The sequence below is a fragment of the Erythrolamprus reginae genome, chromosome 2 (assembly GCF_031021105.1).
Source record: "Erythrolamprus reginae isolate rEryReg1 chromosome 2, rEryReg1.hap1, whole genome shotgun sequence".
NCBI classification, from domain to species: domain Eukaryota; kingdom Metazoa; phylum Chordata; class Lepidosauria; order Squamata; family Dipsadidae; genus Erythrolamprus; species Erythrolamprus reginae.
The window spans coordinates 88,613,864-88,641,002 of NC_091951.1; the positions used below are offsets into that span (position 1 = coordinate 88,613,864).

A 27,139-nucleotide genomic window follows, 5' to 3' on the forward strand; every position below is an offset into this window, starting at 1 on the left:
ATGTAGTTATCTGGATACTTTAACAGCTAATACACCTCCATCTAGTTTAAATGCATTTTTTAAAAGAGGGCAAGCTAGGAATCCCACACTATCAAACTTTACAAATATAAATTTGGAATGAAGAACTAGAGTTGGCTCTTAATGAATATTGAATGGTCTCATGACTTATTATTGGACTCCTCAATTTTTCAAATCTGATTATGATCTATATTTTGGAGATCTAATAAAACTTAAAAGCTGTTGATGTGTATGTATCTGATTATGTCCATTATAGAATAGAATAGAATAGAACAGAATAGAATTCTTTATTGGCCAAGTGTGATTGAACACACAAGGAATTTGTCTTGGTGCATATGCTCCCAGTGAACATAAAAGAAAAAGACACATTTGTCAAGAATTATGTGGTACAACACTTAATGATTGTCATAGGGGTCAAATAAGCAATGAAGAAACAATCAATATTAATAAAAATCTTAGGATACAGATGCTTTTTAGTAAAAGTAAACCTTAAAGCTGATACGTATCAAATTTTTAAGGAAAAAAATTAAGGTCTATTGATGTTAATATATTGTTAAATTATATCCCCAAAATGATTTTAAAAAATACAGCAAGCTTTGGTTATATATTTCTTGGCTACAGATAAATATGGAACTAGAGAACCAAAAAACCAAGACATATTGAAATCTGTCCTTAAAAAAAAATCCATTAATTCTTAAAATCTAAACTTTTGAGTTAGCCTCCCTTCTGGTTTACTGATGATGATGATGATAATAATAATAATAATAATAATAATAATAATAATAATAATAATTTATTAAATTTGTATGCCGCCCCTCTCCGAGGACTTGGAGTGGCTCACAACAATACAACAAGTACAAATCTAATATTAAAAGCAATTTAAAACCCCTATTATAAAAAGAAAAACAATCACACAACCTAACAGACTATACATAAAACATAGTAGCTAGGGGTATATTAATTTCCCCATGCGTGGCGACATAGGTGGGTCTTCAGGAGCCTTTGAAAGGCAAGGAGGGTGGGGACAGTCCTAATCTCTGGGGGGAGTTGATTCCAGAGGGCCGGGGCCGCCACAGAGAAGGCTGTTCCCCTGGGTCCCGCCAGACGGTATTGTTTAGTTGACGGGACCTGGAGAAGGCCAACTCTGTGGGACCTAATTGGTCGCTGGGATTCGTGTGGCAGAAGGCGGTCCCGGAGATATTCTGGTCCAATGCCATGTAGGGTTTTATAGGTGTCTTAAGTGTCTTGTTAGAAACAGGTTGTACACATAGTCATGGATAGAGGCTAAAGCTCCACAGCCCATGCAGCTCCCATCAGCTAGCTGATTTTTGGGTCTCTGCCATGCATGCGTGGGGAACGGGGTGCAGTGGGGGAGATGTACGTGCTTGTGCAGGGAATGTGGGTCACACGGATGGGGGCATGCACTAATGGGTCACGTGTGCATTGCATTATGGTTATAAGTGAGGGAGGCCTACTAGGCTCAAAGTGGGGAATGTGGGGCACCTCACAGCCCATTTTTATTCCCAGGAGGCTGCATAAAATCCTACTAGGCCCAAAACATGGAGCAGGGAGAACGTGGGGCACCTCACAGCCCACATTTGTTCCCAGGAGGCTGCAGAAAAGCCTACTAGGCCCAAAACAGGGAGTGGAGGGAGCACAGAGCATCTCACAGCCCATTTTTGCTGTCAGGAGACTGTAGAAAGGCCTACTAGGCCCAAAACGGAGAGCATAGGGGTCACATACGCATGCACAGGAAGACAGGATGCACAAGGGGTGGTGTCACATGCACACTGCGTAATGGGTGCAGGCATGTGCGCACACATGCGCTTGCAGCACACGACAACAAAAAGATTAGGCATCACTATTCTAGATCAGTGATCTAGCACCTGTGGGTAGCACTTCTAGCACCTGAGGGTGGAACAAGAAGAAATGGGTGGAAACTAACAAGGAGAGAAGTAACTTAGAACTAAGGAGAAATTTCCTGACAGTTAGAACAATTAATCAGTGGAACAGCTTGCCTCCAGAAGTTGTGAATGCTCTACCACTAGAAGTTTTTAAAGAAGATGTTGGATAACCATTTGTCTGAAGTAGTGTAGGGTTTGCTGCATAAACAGAGGGTTGGACTAGAACAGTGTTTCCCAACCTTGGCAACTTGAAGATACCTGGACTTCAACTCCCAGAATTCCCCAGCATAACTTCAAGTTGTCAAGGTTGGGAAACACTGAACTAGAAGACCTTCATAGAAACATAGAAACATAGAAGACTGACGGCAGAAAAAGACCTCATGGTCCATCTAGTCTGCCCTTATACTATTTCCTGTGTTTTATCTTAGGATGGATATATGTTTATCCCAGGCATGTTTAAATTCAGTTACTGTGGATTTACCAACCACGTCTGCTGGAAGTTTGTTCCAAGCATCTACTACTCTTTCAGTGAAATATTTTCTCACGTTGCTTTTGATCTTTCCCCCAACTAACTTCAGATTGTGTCCCTTTGTTCGTGTTCACTTTCCTATTAAAAACACTTCCCTCCTGAACCTTATTTAACCCTTTAACATATTTAAATGTTTCGATCATGTCCCCCCTTTTCCTTCTGTCCTCCAGACTATACAGATTGAGTTCAAGGTCCCTTCCAACTCTATTGTTATTGTTTGTAGTGACGGTGAACCTTTTTTGGTTCGCATGCCCAAAAGGGTGTGTGTGTGTGTGTGTGTTTGCGCTATCATGCATGCCCGTGCCCCCTTCCCTCCCCCCCCACGCTCACCCCTCCCCCATGCATGCACATGTGCTTTCTGAAGCCTGATAGGTGAAAAAAATGCCCAAATGGAAACTTCCCTGAAACCTACAGAATGCAAAAAACAGAACAACAGCAAACTGGAAGTGCGTTTCCCCAAACTTCTGGTTTGTCCGTTGAGAGATTTTTTTTTGCCTCAGGGACTTCAGAAATGCTTCCCTGAAGCCTCCAGAGGGCAAAATGACCTTTCCTAAGGCCGAAAATTAGCCGGCCAGTGCTGGAGCTTAAACCTAGCAAGGTCTTGCATGCCCTCCGATATGTCTACATGTGCCATAGGTTCGCCTTCACAGTTCTAGATGCTTAAGGTTTTCCTATAATTATATACAGAAGGGGAAACAGCTGGAGAAGTGACAAAGGCAGGATTAAAGATGATCTCACCAGGCATACTGCTTCCTTATGCAAAACTATGTTTGCCCAAAAGAGAAGCTGTCATTTTGATACAAGCAGGAACATGTCTCCCCAAGTGCTCAGCTGAAGTGCCTTCCAGCAAGTGGCATCATCCAGCCAGGTAAAGAGAAAGGAACAAGGAAGGAGAGAAACAAATCCTTCCAAGCTTGCACTTTCTTTAAATTAAAATCTCAGCAGATCGAGTCACAAAGAAAAGTGATGCAATCTATGCCGGCCAAGTCGGCTTCTTTACTTATGTTAAAGAAGCCCTGTTTTTCTTTTACTGTAGATGCGTCAAGGAATATATCTGCTTTCTTAAAGTACAACACATGAACTTTTTAAAATTTTCAGATCTGGACAAAACCCCCCATCATTTGCATTAGCTTGATTCTGGAAACAGATCCAAAATTCACTGTTAAAAGACACAGTGTACAGATCACTATACCATGGTAGGAAAAACAGGCAAGCCGTGCCACTCAATTATCCATTTATCTTTTTACAACACAACTCGCCACATGGCATCTATCAAGAGAAACAAGACCTGTCCTCTCTAACCTTATGAGAACAAGACACATAGCCAAGGACAAAGAATGATTTACTTCTATGCAAGTCTACGCCAAGTACTGTCACGGCAAATTATTTCATTGGGAACACAAGTATGACACGTTGCTACTTAATGACTGACTCTTTCTAGTTTGGGTAGTTGATTACCAACACATTAAAAGGATAAGCATTATTTTTATACCCTGGTAATGGCTTTCCTCTGGCTCCAGCAAGGAAATTTGACATTAAAAAAAACCCCTTTGCTTCTTCAATGCAGTTGTGTTTTCTGCACTTTCCAAAAGTGAGAAAAAAAAGATTAAATGGATTGCTATTAACGAAATAGTATTTCTTCTAAATAAATAATATCCCAAAGTTACACAGGAAAGGTTCAAAGGCTCATGGTTAATGAACGGCAGGAAAGATGCCTGCCAGCAAAATGCACAAAGCTTACCTCATTGTGGCTTTCAGAGGGTAGGTGGGTACGGGGAAACTCCTTATATTTTCTTTTAAAAATTTCCTTTGGAGATTCTGTCCCCTAGAACTTTTAAGCTTGTTTCACTGAGAAACGAAACTACTATACTACTGGATAAAACCGGAAGACCTCCGATTTGTCTCACATCTCAACAGGAAAAGTAGCTTCTTTGATCACATCCTGCTGCCTGCTGCCTGCTCAGAGTTTTCTTAAAGATACAGAGCCACAGAGATCCCAAAGGCAGTAGCACAGCAGAAACAATTGTCCAAGAAAACCAAAATTGCATAATAGAACTAGCAGAGTCATTTCCACCCTTTTACCAGAAATCAAAATATTCCAAGTAACATTTTTCTGCAAAAACAAATTTGGGTGCGGCTTTAACAAGAGCAAAATGATTTAATTAAGGACCGTCTCTTTAAATCCTAAAACCACATGGGGCATCTTTGCTTGAATGGTTTTATTCATACACACAAAAACGCACACACTTTTATTTATAGGCCGCCCTTCTCCTTAGGGACTCAGAGCGGCTTACAACAGTAAAAACATGATAAAAATTTAAAATACCCCAATACATAAATAAGAACAAGTAAAAAAGTTTAAATCAGTGATGGCAAACCTATACCATGGGTGCCACTGGTGGCACGCTGAGCTATATCTGCTGGCACGTGAGCCACTGCCCTAGCTCATGCATGTGTGTGCCGGCCAGCTGATTTTTGGCTCCAACAGAGGCTCTGGGAGATACTTTTTGGCTTCCAGAGAGCCTCCAGCGGACTGGGGAAGGTGTTTTTACTCTCCCCCTGCTCCAGGGAAACCTTTGGAGCCTGGGGAGGGCGAAACACAAGCCTACTGGGCCCACCAGAATTTGGGAAACAGTCCATTTCTGGCCTCCACAGGGCCTTTGGGGGGGGAGCTGTTTTCGCCCTTTCCCAGAATTGAAGTAGTGGAAAACCATTGCTCAATGACCCTTAGCCTGCTGACATGAATATGTTTTAAGTGCTTTTCAAAAAGCAAGGAGAGTGAGAGCGGTTTGAATCTCTGGGGGGAATTGGTTCCAGAGGACTGGGGCCACAACAGAGAAGTCTCTCCCCTGCGATCCCGCTGGGTGGCATTGTTTGGCCAACAGGACCTAATCAGTTGCTGGGATATGTGAGGCAAAAGACAGTCTCATAAACAATTGCTAGGCTACTTCCTATCATTGCACATTTGCTTTGGTTCCTGCAAAATAAGTCCCAGCGGAGAGGATTGGATAAGTACATCCTCATCAGTAGCCTGAGAAAGCACATCGGAGAACTGTGCAGAGACGGGATAGAGAATTGCAGGCGAATTGTGAGATCTGCCCACATGCTTGCTGTTCACATGGATTTGAATTCTTAACAGAAGCCTCAGGAGGCTCCTGAGGGTTTCTTTAATCCCTCCTACCTAATCAAAAGTAACTCAGCATTTGATATTTCTAGTTTCACTCCGTGCAGAGGCACATCTAGTGATCAGAAAGACCTACTGGTGGTTTATGTCCCTTGTCCATTTCACAGTATCGTAGGGCAGACTCATTTGATTCTCCTGGGTACCAAAATTACAAGCATTTCACACTGGGTTCAGGTATTGGAAGAGAGTTCCAGCAGGACTACATTCGGTTCATTTAACATTAAAAAAAGTTTTCAGACTGCTTCTTTTTCATGGGCTTCTAGAATATGAACCACCCTGAGTCTACGGAGAGGGGTGGCATACAAATTTAATAAATAATAATAATAATAATCCTCGATCCACAGCTCACATTAGAGAAACATCTTTCAGCTGTGGCGAGGGGGGCGTTTGCCCAGGTTCGCCTGGTGCACCAGTTGCGGCCCTATTTGGACCGGGAGTCACTGCTCACAGTCACTCATGCCCTCATTACCTCGAGACTCGACTACTTTAATGCTCTCTACATGGGGCTACCTTTGAAAAGTGTTCAGAAACTTCAGATCGTGCAGAATGCAGCTGCGAGAGCAGTCATGGGCTTTCCCAAAAATGCCCATGTAACACCAACACTCTGCAGTCTGCATTGGTTGCCGATCAGTTTCCGGTCACAATTCAAACTGTTGGTTATGACCTATAAAGCCCTTCATGGCACCGGACCAGGGTATCTATGAGACCGCCTTCTGCCACATGAATCCCAGCAACTGGTTAGGTCCCACAGAGTGGGCCTTCTCCGGGTCCCATCAACAAAACAATGTCGTTTGGCAGGGCCCAGGGGAAAAGCCTTCTCTGTGGCGGCCCCAGCCCTCTGGAACCAACTCCCCCCGGAGATTAGAATTGCCCCCACCCTCCTCGCCTTTCGTAAGCTCCTTAAAACCCACCTCTGCTGTCAGGCATGGGGGAACTGAGATATTCTTTCCCCCAGGCCTTTACAATTTATGCATGGTATGTTTGTTTGTATGGATGTTTGGTTTCACAATAAGGGTTTTTTAGTTGTTTTAGTATTGGATTTACATGCTGTTTTTTATTACTGTTGTTAGCCACCCCGAGTCTACAGAGAGGGCCGACATACAAATCCAATAAACAAACAAACAAATAAACGAACAAATAAATAATAATATCCCTTTAATTTAAAGATTCTTACGATATAATGATAAAGTTACCTGGTTGGGTAATAAAACGTCTGCAAGAAAACAATCAAGCCCAGAGAGCACCAAGGAGCCCAATCCTATAATTATTTGTAATATACTACTGTTTCAATTGCTCTTTTATTCTGTTTCTGCAGTGATTAGCATAATACATACTTCTGATTATGATTTTGTGGGTGCCAATGATGTCTAGGAGGTTCTACCTCCAACTTAGTCCTTGTGGTGGTGGTCATCATATTCTTTTTCCTTCTATCTTTCCCAGCTTTGTAGGTTTCTCCAGAGACTTTACATCTGTCTAAAATATGATAGTTTATTCTACTAATCTGTGATTTGAGTGAGAAATTCTGGGTTCATTTGGTTGATGATCCATTTGTTTTCTTGATTGACGATGGTATTAACAGGTGTCTTCTCTAACATCAAAGCATCAAAACTCTTCCTATGCTGCTTCTTCAAAGCCCAATTTTCACTGTTGGGGGCAATATGCCAACACTGTAAACTGCTCAGAGCAGGGGTATCAAAATTGTCGCATCAGGTTGTCATCACATGATGTTTTGTATCTTTCCCCTTTTGCTAAAATGGGAGTGGGCATGACGCATTTGGCCCGTGGACCACAAGTTTTTAAATTTCCAACCAGGAGATAAAAAGCAAGCACGTGGGCTAATAACCAGCAAACTAATATGCTGAAGCTGACTAGACTAAAGACCAAGATGAATACCTGGTAGGCAGATTATTTTTTCCCTATTTTGTTTCCCCAAAATTAAGGTGCATCTTATACTCCGAAAAATATGGTGCTGCTTGAATTATTTTTATCTTAATAGGTACAAGTAGTCCTTGTTTAACAACTACAATTGGCACCAGGAACTCACTCACTAAGCTGCGTAGTCACTAAATGGAAATCATATGACCCCATATATGCAGTTTTACGTCCGTTTTCTCCATAATTCTGCTTGTTGTAAGCTGGTTGCGAGGCACACTAGCAGTTTTCATATTATTGCAGGACAGTGGAAGGATCATAAATGAATACCAGTTGGGAAGTGCCAGATTGGGGATCACATAACCTTAGAATGCTCTGATAGCTGAATTGGAAACTTTTGGAAAGCTTTTTGCTGCTTTTTTTAGGATTCAGTTTCCACTATGGCCACATTTGTGCGGAAGCCGCTTTCTGTTTTGAGTTGAACTTTTTTTTCTTCAACCCTTCAAGGCAAACAACCTGCATAAATATTTTCTTTGCTTGCTTCCTTTTCCTCTGTTCTTCAGCCTGGCAGTGATTCATCAAGGTAAGTAATTTATAGATTTTGTCATCCTCTTTCTAGGCAGGCAGTAAATTTAGCAAATTAAGTTGTTAAAAGGGGTTGAGATAGAAGGACAGAGGCGGACAGTTTAGTTTCAGCACTTAAGGAGTCTGTATGTGTGTGGAAAGATCACAAGTCTGTCCTACCCAGATTTTTTGGTTGTTTGTTTTTCATTGAAGAAATGCAAGTTACTGAGGGAGGGAGGGAGGGAGGGAGGGAGGGAGGGAGGGGGTTAAGCAAGGGAACAGTTTAGGGATGTTCATCCAGAAGCTGCAGCTGGCTCCCCCAAAAGCCTAGGAGAAATTTCTGATAGCCAGCTTGTTTGATTCCGGGGTCAGAAATGCAGGGACTAGAAAGGGGATAACAGAGATTTATATAGTTCTAGCCCAATGCTGGGCCATGTTGATGGCAGAGTTATTCCCGACTAGAAAGTCATCCTGTACTCATCTCAGTCGCCGAGATGAGATGGATGGTTGTTGAAATACTGCCATATTTGCCGTAAATATCCTTGTCCTCAAGGAGAAAAGCCATTTTTAACATTTTGGTCTTTAGTTCTAACCGAACCAGTGCACAGTCTATTTAAACATCTCCAAACCATTCACACTTCTTCTGAACCACCAGGCAATTCCTCAAGCAATTCTATCCAATTATGAAGATGTCTAACTTGACGTTTCCGTCTTTTTAGTAGTTCTTTTTGAGGTGTAGTAATAATTCCCTTGCCACAATCAAAAAAGCTCCTTCTTGATTTCAATTTTTTGTAGGGGGTACTTGGCCAAATATTGGGTGTGTTAGATCCTGAAGCACCATTCCATATTCCAAGTCTTGTGCCATGCTCCTTCTAACACCTAGTGGAGCTAACACGTGGTGGAGCTATTCCCTCCGAAGATAAGAGCCAACCTGAAAATAAGCGATTTGCCGGGGGCGGGGGGGAGGGCGCTAATATAAGTCCTACTCCAAAAATAAGCTGTGGGGTGGACGTGGCCAGCAACAGAGGCAGTGAGTGCACAAGAGCCGATGGTGTCTGGCAGCCGCCGCAGCTCAGCAGCGCCTTAACAAAGCACAGATAAGTCCAAGCACGAAGAGGAGACAGGTGATCTGGACTGACTGTGTGGCTGCCTGGCTCACAGGAGGCTTGGAGGAGGCTTGTAGCAGCACTGCCAGCAGGTTGAGGCAGAGGCACAGGGAGGGGGGAAGCAGGCGATCCTGACACCCCAACTGGGCGCTTGCCTAGCACAGCCGCGGGTAAACTAACAGACAGTGGGACTGAGCAGGCGGTGCATTGGAATTGCCTCCCTCCTTCTGCCCGTGCCTCTGTCTGGCTCTGCCACACTAATTGCAGACAAAACTTCATCTCCCTCTGTGTGAAAAGTGTGCGGCAGAGGCCTGGGGGGGGACGGGACATGGAGGCAGGTGATACCAACACACTTAACTCTGTTTCAAAGCATCCCATTTGCAAGCAGATGAAGCTTAAAGTCTCTGTCATTTCTCTATTTGGGTGAAACACGGATATGCTCTGGGGGGGAGGTGTTGGGAAGGGGAGGAATGGGAGGGGAATTCTACCTACCAGATATTTACCTGTCTAGCGTCCTTAGTCTGGTCAGCTTTAGTGCACTAGTTTGTTGGTTTTGAGCATACACACGCACTTTTTATCCTCTGGCTGGGGATAAAAAATAGCTTCTACAGCACAGCTGATCATCAAAGAGAGAAGCAGTAAGCAGGCAAAGTGCAGAAGATCGCTTCATTCGCTAGAGCCTCATTAGGACTGGAAAAAAGCTTAGAAAAAGCTATATTCAGAGTATAAGACGCACTCAAATGTTCAGCCTCTTTTAGTGTGGGGAGGGGAATGCATCATATACTCAGAAGAATACAGTGTGTGTATATACACACATGCACACACACAACACATAAGCAGCTAAACATGGGCTAGCAATGTGCAGCAGCGGCTAAAAAAGCTAACATAATCCTAAACTGCATGAACAGGGTCTACAGAGAGGGGCGGCATACAAATCTAATAAATAATAATAATAATAATAATAATAATAATAATAATAATAATAATAATACACTCCAAGACTAGAGAGGTAATAATACCACTCTACTACGCCCTGGTCAGACCGCACCTGGAGTATTGCATCCAGTTCTGGTCACCACACTTCAAAAGAGACATAGAGACTCTGGAAAGGGTGCAGAAAAGAGCAACTAAAATGATAAGGGGACTAGAGACCAGGCCATACGAAGAGAGGTTGCTGGAACTGGGTATGGATAGTCTAGTAAAAAGAAGGGCCGTGGGGGACATGATAGCTGTATACAGGTACTTAAGGGGTTGCCCCGGAAAGGAGGGTGTCACACTATTTTCGAGGGCACCAGAGGGCCGGACGAGGAACAACGGTTGGAAGCTGACCAAGGAGAGATTCAACCTGGAGATAAGGAAGAACGTCCTGATGGTCAGAGTGATAACTAGTGGAACGGCCTGCCAGCGGAGGTTGTGAATGCCCCACCTCTGGAAGTTTTCAAGAAGAGACTGGACTGCCATCTGGCTGGGGACGTGTAGGGATTCCTGCTTGAGCAAGGGGTTGGACTAGATGACCTGTAAGGTCCCTTTCAACTCAAATAAATAAATAAATAAATAAATAAATAAATAAATAAATAAATAAATAAATACATACATACATACATACATACATACATACATACATAAATACATAAATACATAAATATGTGTATGTATGCATGTGTGTGTGTGTATGTATGCATGTACGTATGTAGCATATTTTTGCTGATAATGAAAAGGAAGGGATGAAAAGGAAGGAATTAAATCTTCCTTTTCATTATCAGCAAAAATAAACTACACATATGGAATATAGTTTGTCGTCTATAAAAAAAAATTATCTGCCTTGTATATAGCCCCTGGAGGGGCTGATAGGCAGAAAGAAAGCTGAGTGTCCCTCCCATATTTGAGTATACTAGGGTGATTCAACAGAAAAAACAAAACACATATAACTCTTCCCTGGTACAAGCTGAGAGGAGAAGAGCCTGTAGTCTAGAGATTAAAGCTACCGCCTTACAAGGTAGACCCCGCAGGTTCAAATCCCAGTAAGGGTGGCTAGCAGATGTTGTGGTTAGCTCTGGCCCAGCTCCTGCCCCAAGCAATGTGGAGGTGGATGTGGGGGAGACATCCACATGCTGCAGGCCTGTTTTGCTTCCAGTAGAATCTGTCTCCTCTGACCAAGGAAGCGTGAGTGACAGGGAAGAGGGGAGTTTGGCAGACAGCCCAGGAGATCAGTCATCTGTATCATCCCTGGATTCTGAACAAGAATTAATGACACATCCACGCATGCGTAGAGTGATGCATAGGAGACAACAACTGAAGGATTATTACAAGAGAAAATGAGGCCACCTGCGGTTGGGTGGGGCTGCTGTAATTAGTGCTACAGATAAAAGCACAGCCTGGTGTTTTAGCTTCAAGGCAGTTTATCTGATTCATTGTTTCATCAAGATCATGGTTTTTGCTCTTCAAGATTGTGTGTGTGGGCTCTCTGGACTTTAGAATTGGACTCAATTTCCCAGTTATTGGGTGAGCAATTGGACTGTATTTAACCTGTGCCTTGCGTGTACCAGAAAACCCCGTTGACATTTAAACAGGGAGCTGTTTCTATTTTTCTGTTTATAAAAACTTTTGGGTTTTCCTTTTATCGTGTGGTGTGTGTCTTCCTGGACTAATTACCCTGTAATTACGGGCGGTTGAGACACGCCAGCAGAACAGCAGATGAGAGCATAATAAGCTCAAAATAGATCTATACTAGTCTCCCTTCCTTTTCATTATCAGCAAAAATATGTTACACACACACACACACACACACACACAGAAAAAGAAAAATACTGTGTATGTGTGTGTATGAATATCAATATATAAAAGACCCGGTCTTATTTTGGAGAAACACAGGAAATTTGACTAGCTGCTCAAGGCAGAAAGCTCCAAAAGCAGTTGTGATTTTTCAAGTGCTGAAAATGATTGTTATTTCCAGGTGGCATGGGGAGGAGGCCCCAGTGCTGCAGGTCCCATCAGGGCAGGATAGAGAAGGGTGGGGTGGAGGGGAGTGGGGTTTGCTGCAGACTGTGGTCAATTGTGATGATTAATGACTGCAGGGTTCTGCAGCGAATGTAATTCTGAAACACAGTTGTAGGTATGTTGGGGGCAATTTGTCTTCGAATGATCATAAAGTGGCTAGACATATTTTGAGGACTAACCTGCATATCTCTTAAAAATGGCAGAATTGCAGAGTGCCCAAGTGACCTAGGCAAGGCTACACAGCTCCCTCTCAAAGTGCAAGTACACAGCAAACTGCTTCAGCCGATTCTTTTAGTTCAGTAGCTCCTACCTTTTCTATCGTTTAAGTCTGTAGTCATTGTCCTTACAGTGTTACAGTGGCTGTTATGTTAGAGTGGTTAGTTTCACAGTCTCTTACGTTTTCGCTTTAGATTGGTGAAAGGATTATCATCAGCATATGTAGATAATACTGGGTATTTCATTTCTAATTCCATGGGATTTTTATATGTGTGTACCTGTAATCAGCCATATACATATCTTCAAAATCTGGGTCCATCTTGAATGGTTCAGGCTTGAAAGATGGACTGTAATGACAAGATTAAAAAGAAAACATTTTAAAAGATTAAACAAAACAATTTTAAGTTGCTCTTTTTAAATAAAAGATGAGAAATGCTATATAACTACCAGTGTTAACTTACATCCTGATAATGCTCAAGATGACTGACTACAGTCCTTAGAAGCAATTAAAGAAACAAAATGGAAAGAAACAAGCTTTAGTGAAATCCAGATTAATATCACTTGCATTGATTTACATCACTTTTGCAGTTGTGTAATTAATGTAAAAAGTGTTGTGTGCAGGAAAACTTGTTAAACACGAAGTGACATCCAAAAAAAAAAAAAATCTAATGTATCAAACCAAGACTTTATTTCATTGAAAGAAAGAGAAGCACACAACTGAGATACTTTAATTTGAATTATCGCACAGAATTTGATGGCCCAAATGCTACCGTCCAATTCTGTGATTCCAAGATAAAAAAGAATAAGTGTCATCCCATATTAAGCCAGAGTCACTGACATAATTATTTGTAACAATGTTGCCTAATGCCAATTCTTTTCACATTTTACAATGTTAAATTGTGCTTCCTGTAAATACTACTACAGTAAGGGGATCTTGTAAAGCAGAGGTTTTCAAACTTGGCAACTTTAAGACTTGTGGACTTCAATTGTCAGAATTCTTCACCCAGATATGCTGGCTGGAAAATTCTGGGAATGGAAGTCTACAAATCTTAAAGTTGCCAAGTTTGGGGACCCCTGTTATAAAGCAATGTTCCAGTTTCCAATAGAATTTCACTTCCAGAAATTCTTGAGCCCCAACTAAGCTTTCTTTGAAAATAAAATACAGGTGAAACTCAAAAAATTAAAATATCGTGCAAAAGAAATTTTAATTATTAGATTTGTTATTGTATATTGTTTTTTACTATTGCTGTGAGCCGCCCCGAATCTACGGAGAGGGGCAGCATACAAATCTAATAAATAATAATAATAATAAATAATAAAAAGTTCATTTATTTCAGTAATGCAACTTAAAAGGTGAAACAAATATATTAGAGAGACTCATTTATATGCAAAACAAGATAGTTATTGCACCTTTTCACAATATTCTAATTTTCTGAGATTGTGGATTTGGGGTTTTTCATGAGCTGTACCCCATAATCATCACAATTATTATTATTATTATTATTATTATTATTATTATTATTATTATTATTTATTAGATTTGTATGCCGCCCCAAGTCTACGGAGAGGAGTGGCATTCAAATCTAATAAATAAATAGTTATAATAATAATAAATAATAAAAAGTTCATTTATTTCAGTAATGCAACTTAAAAGGTGAAACAAATATATTAGAGAGACTCATTATATGCAAAACGAGATAGTTCAAGCCGTGATTTGTCATAATTGTGATGATTATGGGGTACAGCTCATGAAAAACCCCAAATCCACAATCTCAGAAAATTAGAATATTGTGAAAAGGTGCAATATTCCAGACACAAAGTGTCCCACTCTAATCAGCTAATTAAACCATAACACCTGCAAAGAGTTCTTGAGCCTTTAAATGGTCTCTTAGTCCATTTAAATCACAATCATGGGAAAGACTCCTGACCTGACAGTTCTGCAGAAAACCATCACTGACACCCTCCATGTGGTGGGAAAGCCTCAAAAGGTAACTGCAAACAAAGTTGGATGTTCTCAAAGTGCTGTATTAAAGAACATTAATAGAAAGCTATATGGAAGGGGAATGGGTGGAAGAAAAAGGTGCACAAGCAGCAGGCATGACTGCAGCATGGAGAGGATTGTCAGGAAAAGGCCATTTAAAAGTGTTGGGGACTTTCACAAGGAGTGGACTGAGGCTGGAGTCAGTGCATCAAGAGCCATCACAAACAGATGGATTCTGGACATGGGCTTCAAATGTCATATTGTTCTTTTCAAGCCACTTCTGAACAACAAACAAGGTCAGAGGCTAAAAAAACCCAGACCTGGTCTGTTGCTCAGTGATCCAAAGTCCTCTTTTCTGATGAGAGCAACTTTTGCATCGTATCTGGAAACCAAGGACCCAGAGTATGAAGGAAAAATGGAGAGGCACAAACTGCAAGATGCTTGAAGTCCAGTGTGAAGTTTACACAGCCTGTGTTTATATGGGGAGCCATGTCATCTGCTGGTGTTGGTCCACTGTATTTTATTAAGTCCAGAGTCAACATAGCCGTCTACCAGGAGATTTTGGAGCATTTCCTGCTTCCTTCCGCAGACGAGCTTTATGGGGATGCTGACTTCATTTTCCAGCAGAACTTGACAACTGCGCAGACTGCCAAAAGCACCAAAACCTGGCTCGATGACCATGGGATCACTGTGCTTGATTGGGCAGCAAACTCGTCTGACCTGAACCCCATATAGAATCTAGGGAGCACTGTCAAGAGAAAGATGAGAGACAATGCAGAAGAGCTAAAGGCCGCCATTGAAGCATCCTGGTCTTCCATAACACCTCGGCAGTGTCACAGGCTGATAGCTTCCATGCCATGTTGCATTGAGGCAGTAATTGCTGCAAAAGGGGTCCAAACCAAGTACTAAGTACATATGTATGCTTATGCTTTTCAGAGCTCCAATATTGTTCTATGTACAATCTGTTGTGGTTAGCTCTGGCCCAGCTCCTGCCCCAAGGACTGTGGATGTGGGGGAAACATCCACATGCTGCAGGCCTGTTTTGCCCCCAGTGGAATCTGCTGATGAAGGCTCCTCTGACCAAGAAGACATGAGTGACAGGGAGGAGGAGAGTGTGGCAGACAGCTCAGAAGATCAATTATCTAGCTCCTCCTTGTTTTATTGATTGCATGCAATATTCTAATTTTCTGAGATGGTGGATTTGGGGTTTTCATGAGCTGTACCCCATAATCATCATAATTATGAGAAATCATGGCTTGAACTATCTTGCTTTGTATGAAATGAGTCTCTCTCATATATTAGTTTCATCTTTTAAGTTGTGTTACTGAAAGAAATGAACTTTTGCAAGATATTCTAATTTTTCGAGTTTCATCTGTATATCCATATTACGACTAAAAAAAGTAGGGAAATAGTGGGATGGCAGGTAACATTCTGGTAAATCTACAGTAAGGTCTGCAGCAGGTCAAGTCTCCACAATGTTCATTTTCTGAGAGAACATGCAACGTATTCTCAAAATATCTCCACCAGCTCAAAAAAACTGGGGACCTTTGTACTTAGGTTTGTATAGAATTGCATGGGAAGATGCAGTCTGGAAAAGGATTTGGATTCAGTACAGACATGCCACTAAGGGTATCACATGATATAAGAATTGTATTACGGGCCAAATAAAAGTTTCTCTTCAACTCCAATTCTGATGTAAACTAAGGGCATGGCATTAAACCCAAAAATAGATGCAACTGGCATGGTTAGTTACTTTAAGTTTGTGTTTCTCAACTTCGGCAACTTTTAGTTGAGCAAACTTCAGCTCCCAGATTAAGCGTTTTTTTGTTTTTTGTTTTAAATCAGGGCAACCATGTCTACCCAAATATGGGAGGGAGCATATTGCTTCAACTTTCACCTTTTCAGCCCCAATTGCAGGCACTTGCTTTCACAACCAATTTTTTTCCTGTTAAATTTATATTTACTGACAAAGAAATAAAAAGATACTAGCATAGAACTATAGATCTAAACAGTTTGAAATACTAGTCTACCTTTATTTCTTTGTTGGTAAATATAAATTTAGCACAATAATTCAGCTCTCGGTGTTACTCAACCAGCCTTATTTAGGCAAAGCCAGGGGTGGGCTACTGCCCAGACTGGGGGGAAATACAGTGGGATAGTGAAAATGGAGCTCCACCCCAGAGCACCCAATTTGCACTGAAAGACGTTGAAAGAAAATGCAGGGCGTCCTTCATAAGCCACATAAGTCAAAACATTGGGAGCCCTTCACTGGGCAAAGCCCACAACTAGACCTGGCTATAACATGTGCCACAGGGCCAAACCCAGGAGGGGAGCTCTATTTAACGCTTGTGGTTCAAATAGGGAGGAGTACTTTAAACAAGGGTCCAGCAATGTTTTCCAATCAGTTGCCTATTTTTTGTACTATAATAAGGGAGCATATTGAAGGGAGCATATTGTAGTATTTATTTATTTTCCTGGAATGTGTTTTCTCTGTAACCATGGTTTATCTTTGAAAAGTCTTTTTAAATTTTTTTGGCCAGGTTCTCATCTGCCAAATATGGCCCAGTTTGTTCTGTTTTCGGAGACCCAAATGTGTGTTTTTTCAAAAGTCAAACTTGACTTTCTTTGTTTTTCCCGTAAGGAAAACAAAGAAAGCCCAATGTACTTTTGAAAAAGCACTTCTGGGACAACAAGGACCTGGATGACTGAGAATCTCTATAGACATTTAGCTGTTTTCGGAGAGTTATCTTTGATAGGATAAGGTGATATTTTCCAATTTTGGAAACTTTTAAGATGTGTGGATTTTAACTCCCAGAATTCTTCAGCCGCTAAGCCAGGCTGGGGTTTCTGAGTGGGGAATTCTGGGATCTAGAATCTAGAAGTTGCCACACTTTAAAAACACTGAAATAGAGAAAGGACAGACAGATGGACAGACAGCAGCACTAAGCCTTTTGCTATTGTACTCTTGGGCTGGGAATGAACAAGAGAAACAGGCAGCAAAGGCAGAACATGGACTTATGTTGCTCTCATGGGTCTCCAAACTTGGCAACTTTAAGACTGGAGGACTCCAACTCCCAGAATTCTCCAGCCAGAAGTCCACCAGTCTTAAAGTTGTCAAGTTTGAAGACTTCTGTTCTAATTTCAGTATCCTCTCCAGAATTGATATGTACAACATATCTTAAACAACCTCACAACACCCTAACCCTTGTGCAATCATACCTTTCCAAGGGACAGAGAAACTGAAAATCAAAGGGGTCTGAGCAACAATAACGATTAGTGCAGGTCCCACAACAAAATTCTGAGCAAAATTGCTGTGGATGCCAATGTCCATTAGAATCTTCGTAAGCCTCACATTGTTCACAGGAACCTGAAAATAATCAAAGCAGAAGGTTATTTTACCATATCATATTTAGTGTTTTTTTTGGGGGGGGGGGGGAAGACAACTGAAAGGAATATGGCTACATTCTTCATATACCTGAAATATCATGACACAGCAGAAAGTCAAAACCTATTTTTTTAAAATCTCAAATGGTAAGATACAAAATAATGGTATGAAGTTTCAGGAAAACAAATTCCCTTATTGGAATAAGAGCAATTTGCTGAGGGAGAAGTGTTTATTTATTCATCAAATTTAAATAATTGCCCATCTCACAAGACTTGACTGTGGGTGATGTGTAGAATGCTATTATTGATGAATGTGTTCAGGCAGAAGTTAGAAAGCCATTATTTGAGTTGTTTTCACTTTGACCTGTATATTCCACGGGGTTGGACTTCATTGCCAACCAATTCTATCAGTTACACATCAAATGTTGAGTATTTTCTAAGTGGATATGCTGATTCTTAACCTGTGGCCTGGCCCTGCAGAAAGAGTGAAGCATTGCTTCAGGTGGAACTGTATGTTTCCTAATTATTAATTATAATCAAATAATGAAAGAGGAGTTCTGGGCAAATGATCTGAAGCTTCTTCAAAGGAATATTTGCTAGGACAAAAAATATTTGAACCTAGCATTTAAAGAAATCACTACCTTGTGTTCTTAAATAAAATAAATAAAATAAAAATTAAATAAAAAACAGGAAAGAAATCAAACCAAAACATAAACAAACAGTTAATTATTCATGAATAATTTAATACATTCCACTTAAAGAGAAAAATTATTTATTTATTTATTGTATTTCTATGCCACCCAAATCCCGAAGAATTCTGTGCCGCTTACAACGGGATATAAAATACATTTAAAATATCATAAAAGATTAAGAAAAAAGGTTTTAAAAAATCACATACATACATATCATTCAAGGCTGGACCTTATAAAATTGTGAGATCAATGGCCCCCAAGCCTGCTGGAAAAGCCAGGTCTTCAATGCTTTCCAGAAGGCCAACAGAGTGGAGGCAGTCCAGATCTCAGGGGGTAGTTGGTTCCAGAGAGCCGGGGCAGCCACCCTTATTCTAATTTCCTTTTTACATTTTTTGTCTAACCTTCCTTGATTTCCCCTAACTTTATGACTAATTAACCACAAGAGAGGGAGTCCACTTAGTCAGTGATCTAAATACTGAGTTGCCACACAGTCTTCGAATTTGTAAGATCTGGGAGCCACAGGGCGGATCCTAGGGGTTATTCAAATAAGACTGACTCGATCTGTATAGTCTGGAGGACAGAAGGAAAAGGGGGGACATGATCGAAACATTTAAATATGTCAAAGGGTTAAATAAGGTTCAGGAGGGAAGTGTTTTTAAGAGGAAAGTGAACACAAGAACAAGGGGACACAATCTGAAGTTAGTTGGGGGAAAGATCAAAAGCAACATGAGAAAATATTATTTTACTGAAAGAGTAGTAGATCCTTGGAACAAACTTCCAGTAGACGTGGTTGGTAAATCCACAGTAACTGAATTTAAACATGCCTGGGATAAAATCCATCCTAAGATAAAATACAGAAAATAGTATAAGGGCAGACTAGATGGACCATGAGGTCTTTTTCTGCCGTCAGTCTTCTATGTTTCTATGTTTCTATGATCCTCCAGCTGATTGGTCAGGGACTACCCAATCCTGAATGCTTGTTCCACCGGATGAAAAGAGGAGTATCAGGTAGGACTCCAATGTCTATTCTGATTTCTAGAGATGATGAGGAGAGATGGAGTTTGTTTCTCCTATCATAGGAATTTCTGCCCTAATGAATAAGAAGTGCTAGCACTAGTAGTCCTGATAAATGGGTGACAGAAAAGATAATCAAGAGTAATAACAAAAGACAGCAGAGACAAAAGATAGTCGGAGACAACCTCAACCAGATGAGGTGTTTGGTTTGGCTTAATCACTTTCCTTCTTAGCCCGAACAGAGCCTCGGTGGCGCAGTGGTTAGAGTGCAGTACTACAAGCTACTTCTGCTGATCACTGGCTGCCAGCAGTTTGACAGATCGAATCTCAGTAGGCTCAAGGCTGACTCAGCTTTCCATCCTTCCAAGGTCCGTAAAATGAGGACCCAGATTGTTGGGGGCAATATGCTTATTCTCTGTAAACCGCTTAGAGAGGGCTGTAAAGGACTGTGAAGCAGTATATAAGTCTAAATGCTATGCTATTGCTATGAACAAAAGAGTTGTGACAAGATTGACGGCTTTGAAAATATTTTTCAGATTCTTTGATTACCAAGCTAAGTTCCAAGGAAACCCAAAGAGTCATTGAAAAGTGTAAGGATATGCCTTTGATTGGGAATGATCCAGGAATTATTCATGGCTCTGGAAACACTGGCTTCCTAAATTTGCCACTCTTTTACCAAGACTTAGCAATCAGTCATGCAAATGGAAAGTTCTATCCTATGTTGGACACACTCAAATTTTCACTCCCTTTTGGGGGGTAAAAGAGTGCTTCTTATACAGCGGTACCTCTACTTAAGAATGCCTCTAGATAAGAACCGGGTGTTCAAGATTTTTTTGCCTCTACTTAAGAATCGTTTTCTACTTAAGAACCCAAGCCCAGGAAATTTGAGAGCGGCACTAAGGCACGGTCAGTTCCTTGCCATTCCCCCTGGGTTTCTCTCTCTGGCGCAGTGTATGGGAGACAGCCTCGTGCCGGGTGTATAGGAGGTGCGTGCTCCTCCTCGCCGTCTCAGAGTCCCTCTTTTTACATTTTTTTATTTTTTTATTTTTTAAGCCTTAAAGTTTTGGATTTTTTTGATTCCCCTCACCTCACCTTTTTCCTTCGGCAGTGACTGTCCTCCTCCTCTTCTTCCTCCTCCTCCTTCCCAAATTCCGAGCTTTTATTTCTTTCCTAATGGGTTTGCACGCATTATTTGCTTTTACATTGATTCCTATGGGGAAAATTGCTTCTACTTACAAACTTTTCTACTTAAGAACCTGGTCACAGAATGAATTAAGTTCTTAAATAGAGGTACCACTGTATTCTAAAAAATACGGTATTTAAGAAGAACAATGTTGACGGTTGAATATGGGAGAAGGCCCATGTTACACTCGACTAAAATTGTGGTTACCAGTTACCAGATTGTACATTTTTGAAACTGACTGGTTGCCAAGTTGATTAGGCAACTGAAACCTAAAAGAAAAACCCTCATTGATGGATTTGATCCCTTCCAAACAGATACAAAACCATTTTGACCAATTCTCACTTCTTCACTTATAATAAATCAACTGTTGTATTCTAAGTGAAAGGCTTCACCAAGATTACACCAATTTTCAGGATGACAAGCCAATTAACCATAACTGTCAGATTAATACGCTGTATTAGCAAGCTCTAAAATAGCCTTTTCTCTTTAGTCTTTAAGCCACTCTTGTTTTAATATCTACAGAAAGTCTCTGGCACAAATATAATATATTTATATATGATGTCTGCTTATCAATATCGTTGCCTGCCTATCAATCTTTAGTTTTAATGTTTCTATATTATTGTTTTTATGATGCTGTAAACTGCCTAGCCTTATTAAATTTATATGCCACCAATTTCACTGTCAAACAAACAGTGAGATGGGTGGTCTATAAATTTAATAAAAACAAACACAAGGTAACACCAACCTGAGTGTAAACGCAGTGCAGCAGAACATATTCCAGAAATAGTCCCTAAAAAAGGAGTTAGATAAGAAAACATTCTTGTCCCACTATTCAAGTTTGTATCAAGTCAACAGTTAGGAATTTAACTCAAGAACACCATCTTCCAAAATTAATAACTTGCAGCAAAACTGCTACATGCAGTTGACACAATAGTTCTTCCTATACCCCACTGGCTTAAGAAGAGAAATGAAAGTTTTGACTTGTTTATATATGGCTCATTCCTTAAAGTCTAGCCAGTGAAATTCCTAAACATAAACCCTTCTAAAACTTCCCCTGTGCTTTATAAGCATATAAAACAGCTAATCTTTTATCATTTCCTTTTACTTTTCCATATTTACAGAACATCTTTCAGCAATTCTAAAAACCGAGATCACGGCACTGGTACAATCTGTAGGATTCAGCCAGATCCCTATTTTATATTTTTTTTAAATTTCTATAAATTCAATTTTTTCTGAAAAAGTTGCTTGATATTTTTGGTTTCTCTGTAATGCAGCACTCCATACAGAAGAGAAAATGAATTGATGCAGGCCAGAATATGGAGAAATGCCTTCATTACTGGTTAAATCTGAACTTTCTATCACACAGTTTGTTTGTTTGTTTGTTTGTTTGTTTATTTGATTTCTATGCTGCCCCTCTCTGAGGACTTGGGGCAGCTCACAACATATAATAAACAGTGTACAATAACCTTAAATCTAATTAATTAATTACAATCTTAAAAAATCATAAAAAACCAATCATTCCTTTCACTCAACAGTCTCCCAACACACTCATTGACTAGGGGGCAAGGATTTAATGGCCCCAGGCCTGGCGGCATAAATGAGTCTTCAGATTCTTACAGAAGGCAAGGAGGGTGGGGGCAATACAAATCTCTGGGGGGAGTTGATTCCAAAGGATGGGGGCCCCCCCAGAGAAGGCTTTCCCCCTGGGTCCCGCCATATGGCATCGGACCAGAATACCTCAGAGACCGTCTTCTGCCGCACGAATCCCAGCGGCCGATTAGGTCCCACAGAGTTGGCCTTCTCTGGGTCCTGTCGACTAAACAATGTCGTCTGGCGGGAACCAGGGGAAGAGCCTTCTCTGTGGCATCCCCGGCCCTCTGGAACCAATTCCCCTCAGAGATTAGGACTGCCCCCACCCTCCTCGCCTTTCATAAGTTATTAAAAACTCATCTTTGCCACCAGGCATGGGGAAATTAACACACACCCCAATTGCCAAGGTTGGTGTATGGTTTGATTGGGTTGTGTGATTATTTTATTTTATTATAAGGGTTTTAAATTGTACTTTTAAAATTGGATTTGTACACTTTTTATGTTGTTGTGAGCCGCCCCGAGTCCTCGGAGAGGGGCGGCATACAAATCTAATAAATATTATTATTATTATTATTATCATCATCATCATTATTATTATTATTATTATGACATTGTCTAATTCAGTGTTTCCCAACCTTGGCAACTTGAAGATATCTGGACTTCAACTCCCAGAATTCCCCAGCCAGCGAATGGGAAACACTGGTCTAACTGACGTGACCTGGAGAAGGCCAACCCTGTGGGAGCTGACTGGTCGCTGGGATTCATGTGACAGAAGGCTGTCTCGGATGTATTCGCTTTTGGAAGTTTAGCTTTTCTATTTATCTTTTCTTGAAACACAATATTACTGAAAAACTGCAGTGCTATGGACATTCTCTGCTGGCTGGGGAATTCTGGGAGTTAAAGTCCCCAAGTCTTAAAGTTGGCAGGTTTAGAGACCTCTAGCCTAGAGTTATGAATTATCCACAACAAAGCTTGAATTCTTTTCCATAAAATCTGTTTGACCAAAAAGATGCTATAACACACCACCTGCTTTTTTTAACCATTACTGACTAGCCAAGCTCTTCTACAATGCCTTGAAAAATGGTATGCACAACATTAACGTCTGCTGCATCCCCTCAAGTATCCCCTCAGCCATCTCCTGTACATCAAAGCACCACTGCAACCATGCTTGCCAAAGAGAAGGAGAAAGAGAAAGCACAACCGCAGCCTACCCTTGTAACAATACAGGAGACATTGAATGCAATGAAAGACTTTATGCTAAAATCCCAAGATGATGCAAATCAACAACGTGAAGGTTTAAAAGCAGAAATAGACGAATTGAAAGCAGATACAGGAGAGATGAAGGAGCAAATGAAAGAAATACAACAGACCTTGAAAGAAAATAGGCGTTGATTGCTTACCTGAACGCCTCTTCTCGTACGGTGAGCGGGTACAGCAGTCACATGGGTTGCTCATGTCCAATCCGGTGGAACTGAGCCTAGTATTAAAAAAGCTTGCCGGATCCGCCCCTTCCCCAGAATTCGCGAATCCATAGACTAGGCTCAGTTGTGAAGCTCTGTAGTGTTCAACTCTCATTGTTAGAGGAAGAAAGATATAGAAAGGTAAAGAAGACACATACAAGGGCGGGAAGTGACTGCTGTACCCGCTCACCGTACGAGAAGAGGCGTTCAGGTAAGCAATCAACGCCTATTCTCCGTACTGAAGGAGCGGGTCCAGCAGTCACATGGGACATACCCAATAGATGGTCCCTAGGGTGGGATTAGCTTGCTATCGTGTGAGATAACGGATTGGAGTACCCTTCTGCCGAAGGCAGCGTCCGCTGAAGCGTAAGAATCAATCTTGTAGTGCCTGATGAAGGAATTTGGCGAGGCCCAAGTGGCTGCTTTGCAGACCTCCTCCAACGGGGCTTGAGTCGCCCAAGCGGCCGAGGTGGCTGCGCTCCTGGTGGAATGCGCTGTGATGTTCCTTGGAACTGAGAGGGAGGCCGACTCATAGGCCTTAGATATAGTCCCTCTGATCCAACAGCCTATTACTGTTGAAGACACTTTGGCCCCCATGACTCTGGGATGATAGGCTACAAAAAGTGCTTCTGACCTCCGAAAGGGTCCTGTGCGTTGGATATAGATTCTCAGCGCTCTGGTGAGATCCAGGGTGTGCCATCTAATTGCCAAGGGATGGTCTCGTTGGAGGCAGAAGGAAGGTAGGACAATATCCTGAGATCTGTGGAACATGGAACTGACCTTGGGTAAGAAGGTGGGGTCCAGTCGCAAGACTACCTTGTCCTGATGGAATTGGCAAAGGTCCTGCCTGATTGAGAGGGCAGCCAGCTCCGAAATGCGTCGGGCAGAGGTAATAGCCACCAGGAATGCTACCTTAAAGGATAGGTACCTGAGGGACGCCGATTTTAGGGGTTCGTATGGTGCCTGCGTGAGGGAATGGAGAACCCGTGGCAAATCCCAGGATGGGTACCTGTGGACCTTGGAAGGTCTGAGATTGGCTATGCCCTTGAGGAATTCCTGAACTTCAGGGAAGGATCGGAGAGGCTGTCTGCGGGGACCTCCTAGGACAGATGAAATGGCTGCCAGATGACGCCGGAGGGTGCTGGTGGAAAGTCCTTTATGGAAGCCTTGCATAAGGAAGGAAATTATTCTGTGTATGGGGATGCACAGAGGGGAGAGACCTTCCTGTAGACACCACTGGTGAAACTTGGACCACGTGTGGTCGTAGATTCGATTGGTCGAACCCCTTCTGGCCTTTAAAATGACCTCCACTGAATCGGGGTCATGACCACGCAGTTCTAAATCTCTCCTGATAACAGCCAGGCGGTGAGGTGGAACCACTCCGGGTCTGGATGGAAAGAGGCCCCCTGCCGCAGCATATCCCCCGAAACGGGGAGTCGCCAAGGGTCCTGGACGGACAGCTGTTGGAGATCCGCGAACCAGGGCCGGCGGGGCCAGTGAGGGGCGATTAGGATTACTCGGGCCCTCTCGGTGAGGACCTTGTGAATCACGTCCGGGAGGATTGGAATTGGAGGAAATGCGTAGAGTAGGCCTGGAGGCCATGGACTCCGGAGGGCATTGATTGCTTCCGCTCCCGGGGATGGAAATCTGGAATAGAAGCGAGGGAGTTGGGCGTTCGCATTGGTCGCGAAGAGATCCAGGATTGGTAGGCCGAATCTGAGGGTGATTTGATGGAACAGGTCTTGATGGAGGTTCCACTCTCCTGGGTCTATCGTTGCCCGGGATAGCCAATCCGCCTGGACGTTGAGACTCCCCGAGATGTGATCGGCTAGGAGCGACTGGAGATGTTTTTCCGCCCAAAGGCCCAACTTGAGGGCCTCCCTCATGAGAGCCTTGGATCTCGTGCCCCCCTGTCTGCAAATATGGCTTTTCGTGGCAATGTTGTCGGTGAGAATGAGAACGTGCCGGTTGGGAATGCGAGGAGAGAAATGCTTCAGAGCCAGGGAAACGGCTCTTAACTCTAGCCAATTGATTGGCCTGGAAGCTTCCTCCGGGGACCACGTGCCCTGGGCTATCATCCCCTGGGCGTGGGCGCCCCATCCCGATAGACTGGCATCTGTGGTGATGACAAATTGATCCGGGCACCTGAACGGGGATCCTCTGTCCATGGCCGGAGACTTCCACCACTTGAAGGATCTGCGAACACTCAGTGGGATGACAATGCGTCGATTTGAGTTGCTGTGCCCTGATCTCTGAAAAGGTAACAGGAGCCACTGGAGTTCCCTAGCATGAAGGCGAGCCCAGGGGATGATGCCTATGCATGACACCATCTTCCCCAAAAGGGAAGATAGAGTGACTATGGAAACTGAAGAATTAGATAAAATGCTAGAAATTAACTCCACTATACTGAGTTTTCTCTCGGGAGAGAGAAAAACCTGGGAGGATTCTGAATCAATAATGGATCCCAGGTGAGAAATGGATGTGGAAGGTTGGAGGTGGCTTTTATCAAAGTTGATGGAAAATCCATGGTCCTGAAGGACTGACATGGTGACAGAAAGGTCTGTTTTCACTTTCTCTAGGGAGTTCCCATGAATCAAAATATCATCAAGATAACATAAAATGTGGATGGGAAACGCCCTGATATAGGCCGCCAGGGACCCCAAGAGCTTTGTAAAGACCCGAGGGGCCGAGGAAAGGCCAAATGGCATCGCCCTATACTGGAAATGCCTGCCTTGAAAGGAAAAACGTAAAAATTTTCTGTGGCATTTGGCTATAGGAATGTGAAGGTAGGCCTCAGTGAGGTCTAAGGAGACCATGAAATCTCCCGAGTGAATGGCGGCCAAAATAGAAGACAAGGAGTGCATCTTAAACTTCCTATATTTGATGAATAAATTTAGTTTCTTTAAATCCAAAATAGCTCTCCAACCTCCGGAGGACTTTGGAACCATAAATAGGATGGAGTAAAAACCTAGGCCCTTCTGACCGGAAGGGACCGGTTGAATGGCTCTGATGGACAATAGATGAGAAATGGCCTCCTCCATACGGTTACAATCTGAGGATGACCTGGGAGAAGGGCAGGAAATAAAACGTTTAGGGGGAGGAGAAATAAATTCTAAAAGAAGGCCTGTTTGAACAGTGTCAATGACCCAAGGGTCCTTGGAGGTGAGACGCCAATTAGAGGCGAAATGAGCTAGGCGACCCCCTATGGGAATAGAGGTAAGATTACCATCTAGGTTTTTTTGAAGCCCTGTTAGAGGAAGCTCCCCTTTGGAAGCGAAACCCTCTACCCCTGGAGTTCCTACCTTGGGAACGAAAGCGGGGGGAATACTGACCTGGAGATCTCTGGTAGGAAGCCGCTTGATCTTGCTGGCGCCCTGGGCGACGAAAGGACTGCGTTTTGGTAGCCTTTTTAGTGGTTGGACCCAAAACTTTCTTCTTGTCCGTG

The 27,139-nt window shown here is 42.3% G+C and overlaps 1 protein-coding gene across 1 annotated transcript in view; it reads right to left on the minus strand.

The window, feature by feature from the left end:
- The window catches only part of SHISA5 (shisa family member 5), a 52,757-nt gene that overhangs the window by 15,405 nt on the left and 10,213 nt on the right, over window positions 1–27,139 (minus strand). The window contains exons 2-3 of the mRNA XM_070738616.1: window positions 17,591–17,738; window positions 12,669–12,737 (exon numbers count right to left, since the gene is read on the minus strand). Coding sequence (XP_070594717.1) covers window positions 12,669–12,737; window positions 17,591–17,738 — 217 coding nt within the window. The remainder of the gene's footprint in view (window positions 1–12,668; window positions 12,738–17,590; window positions 17,739–27,139) is intronic.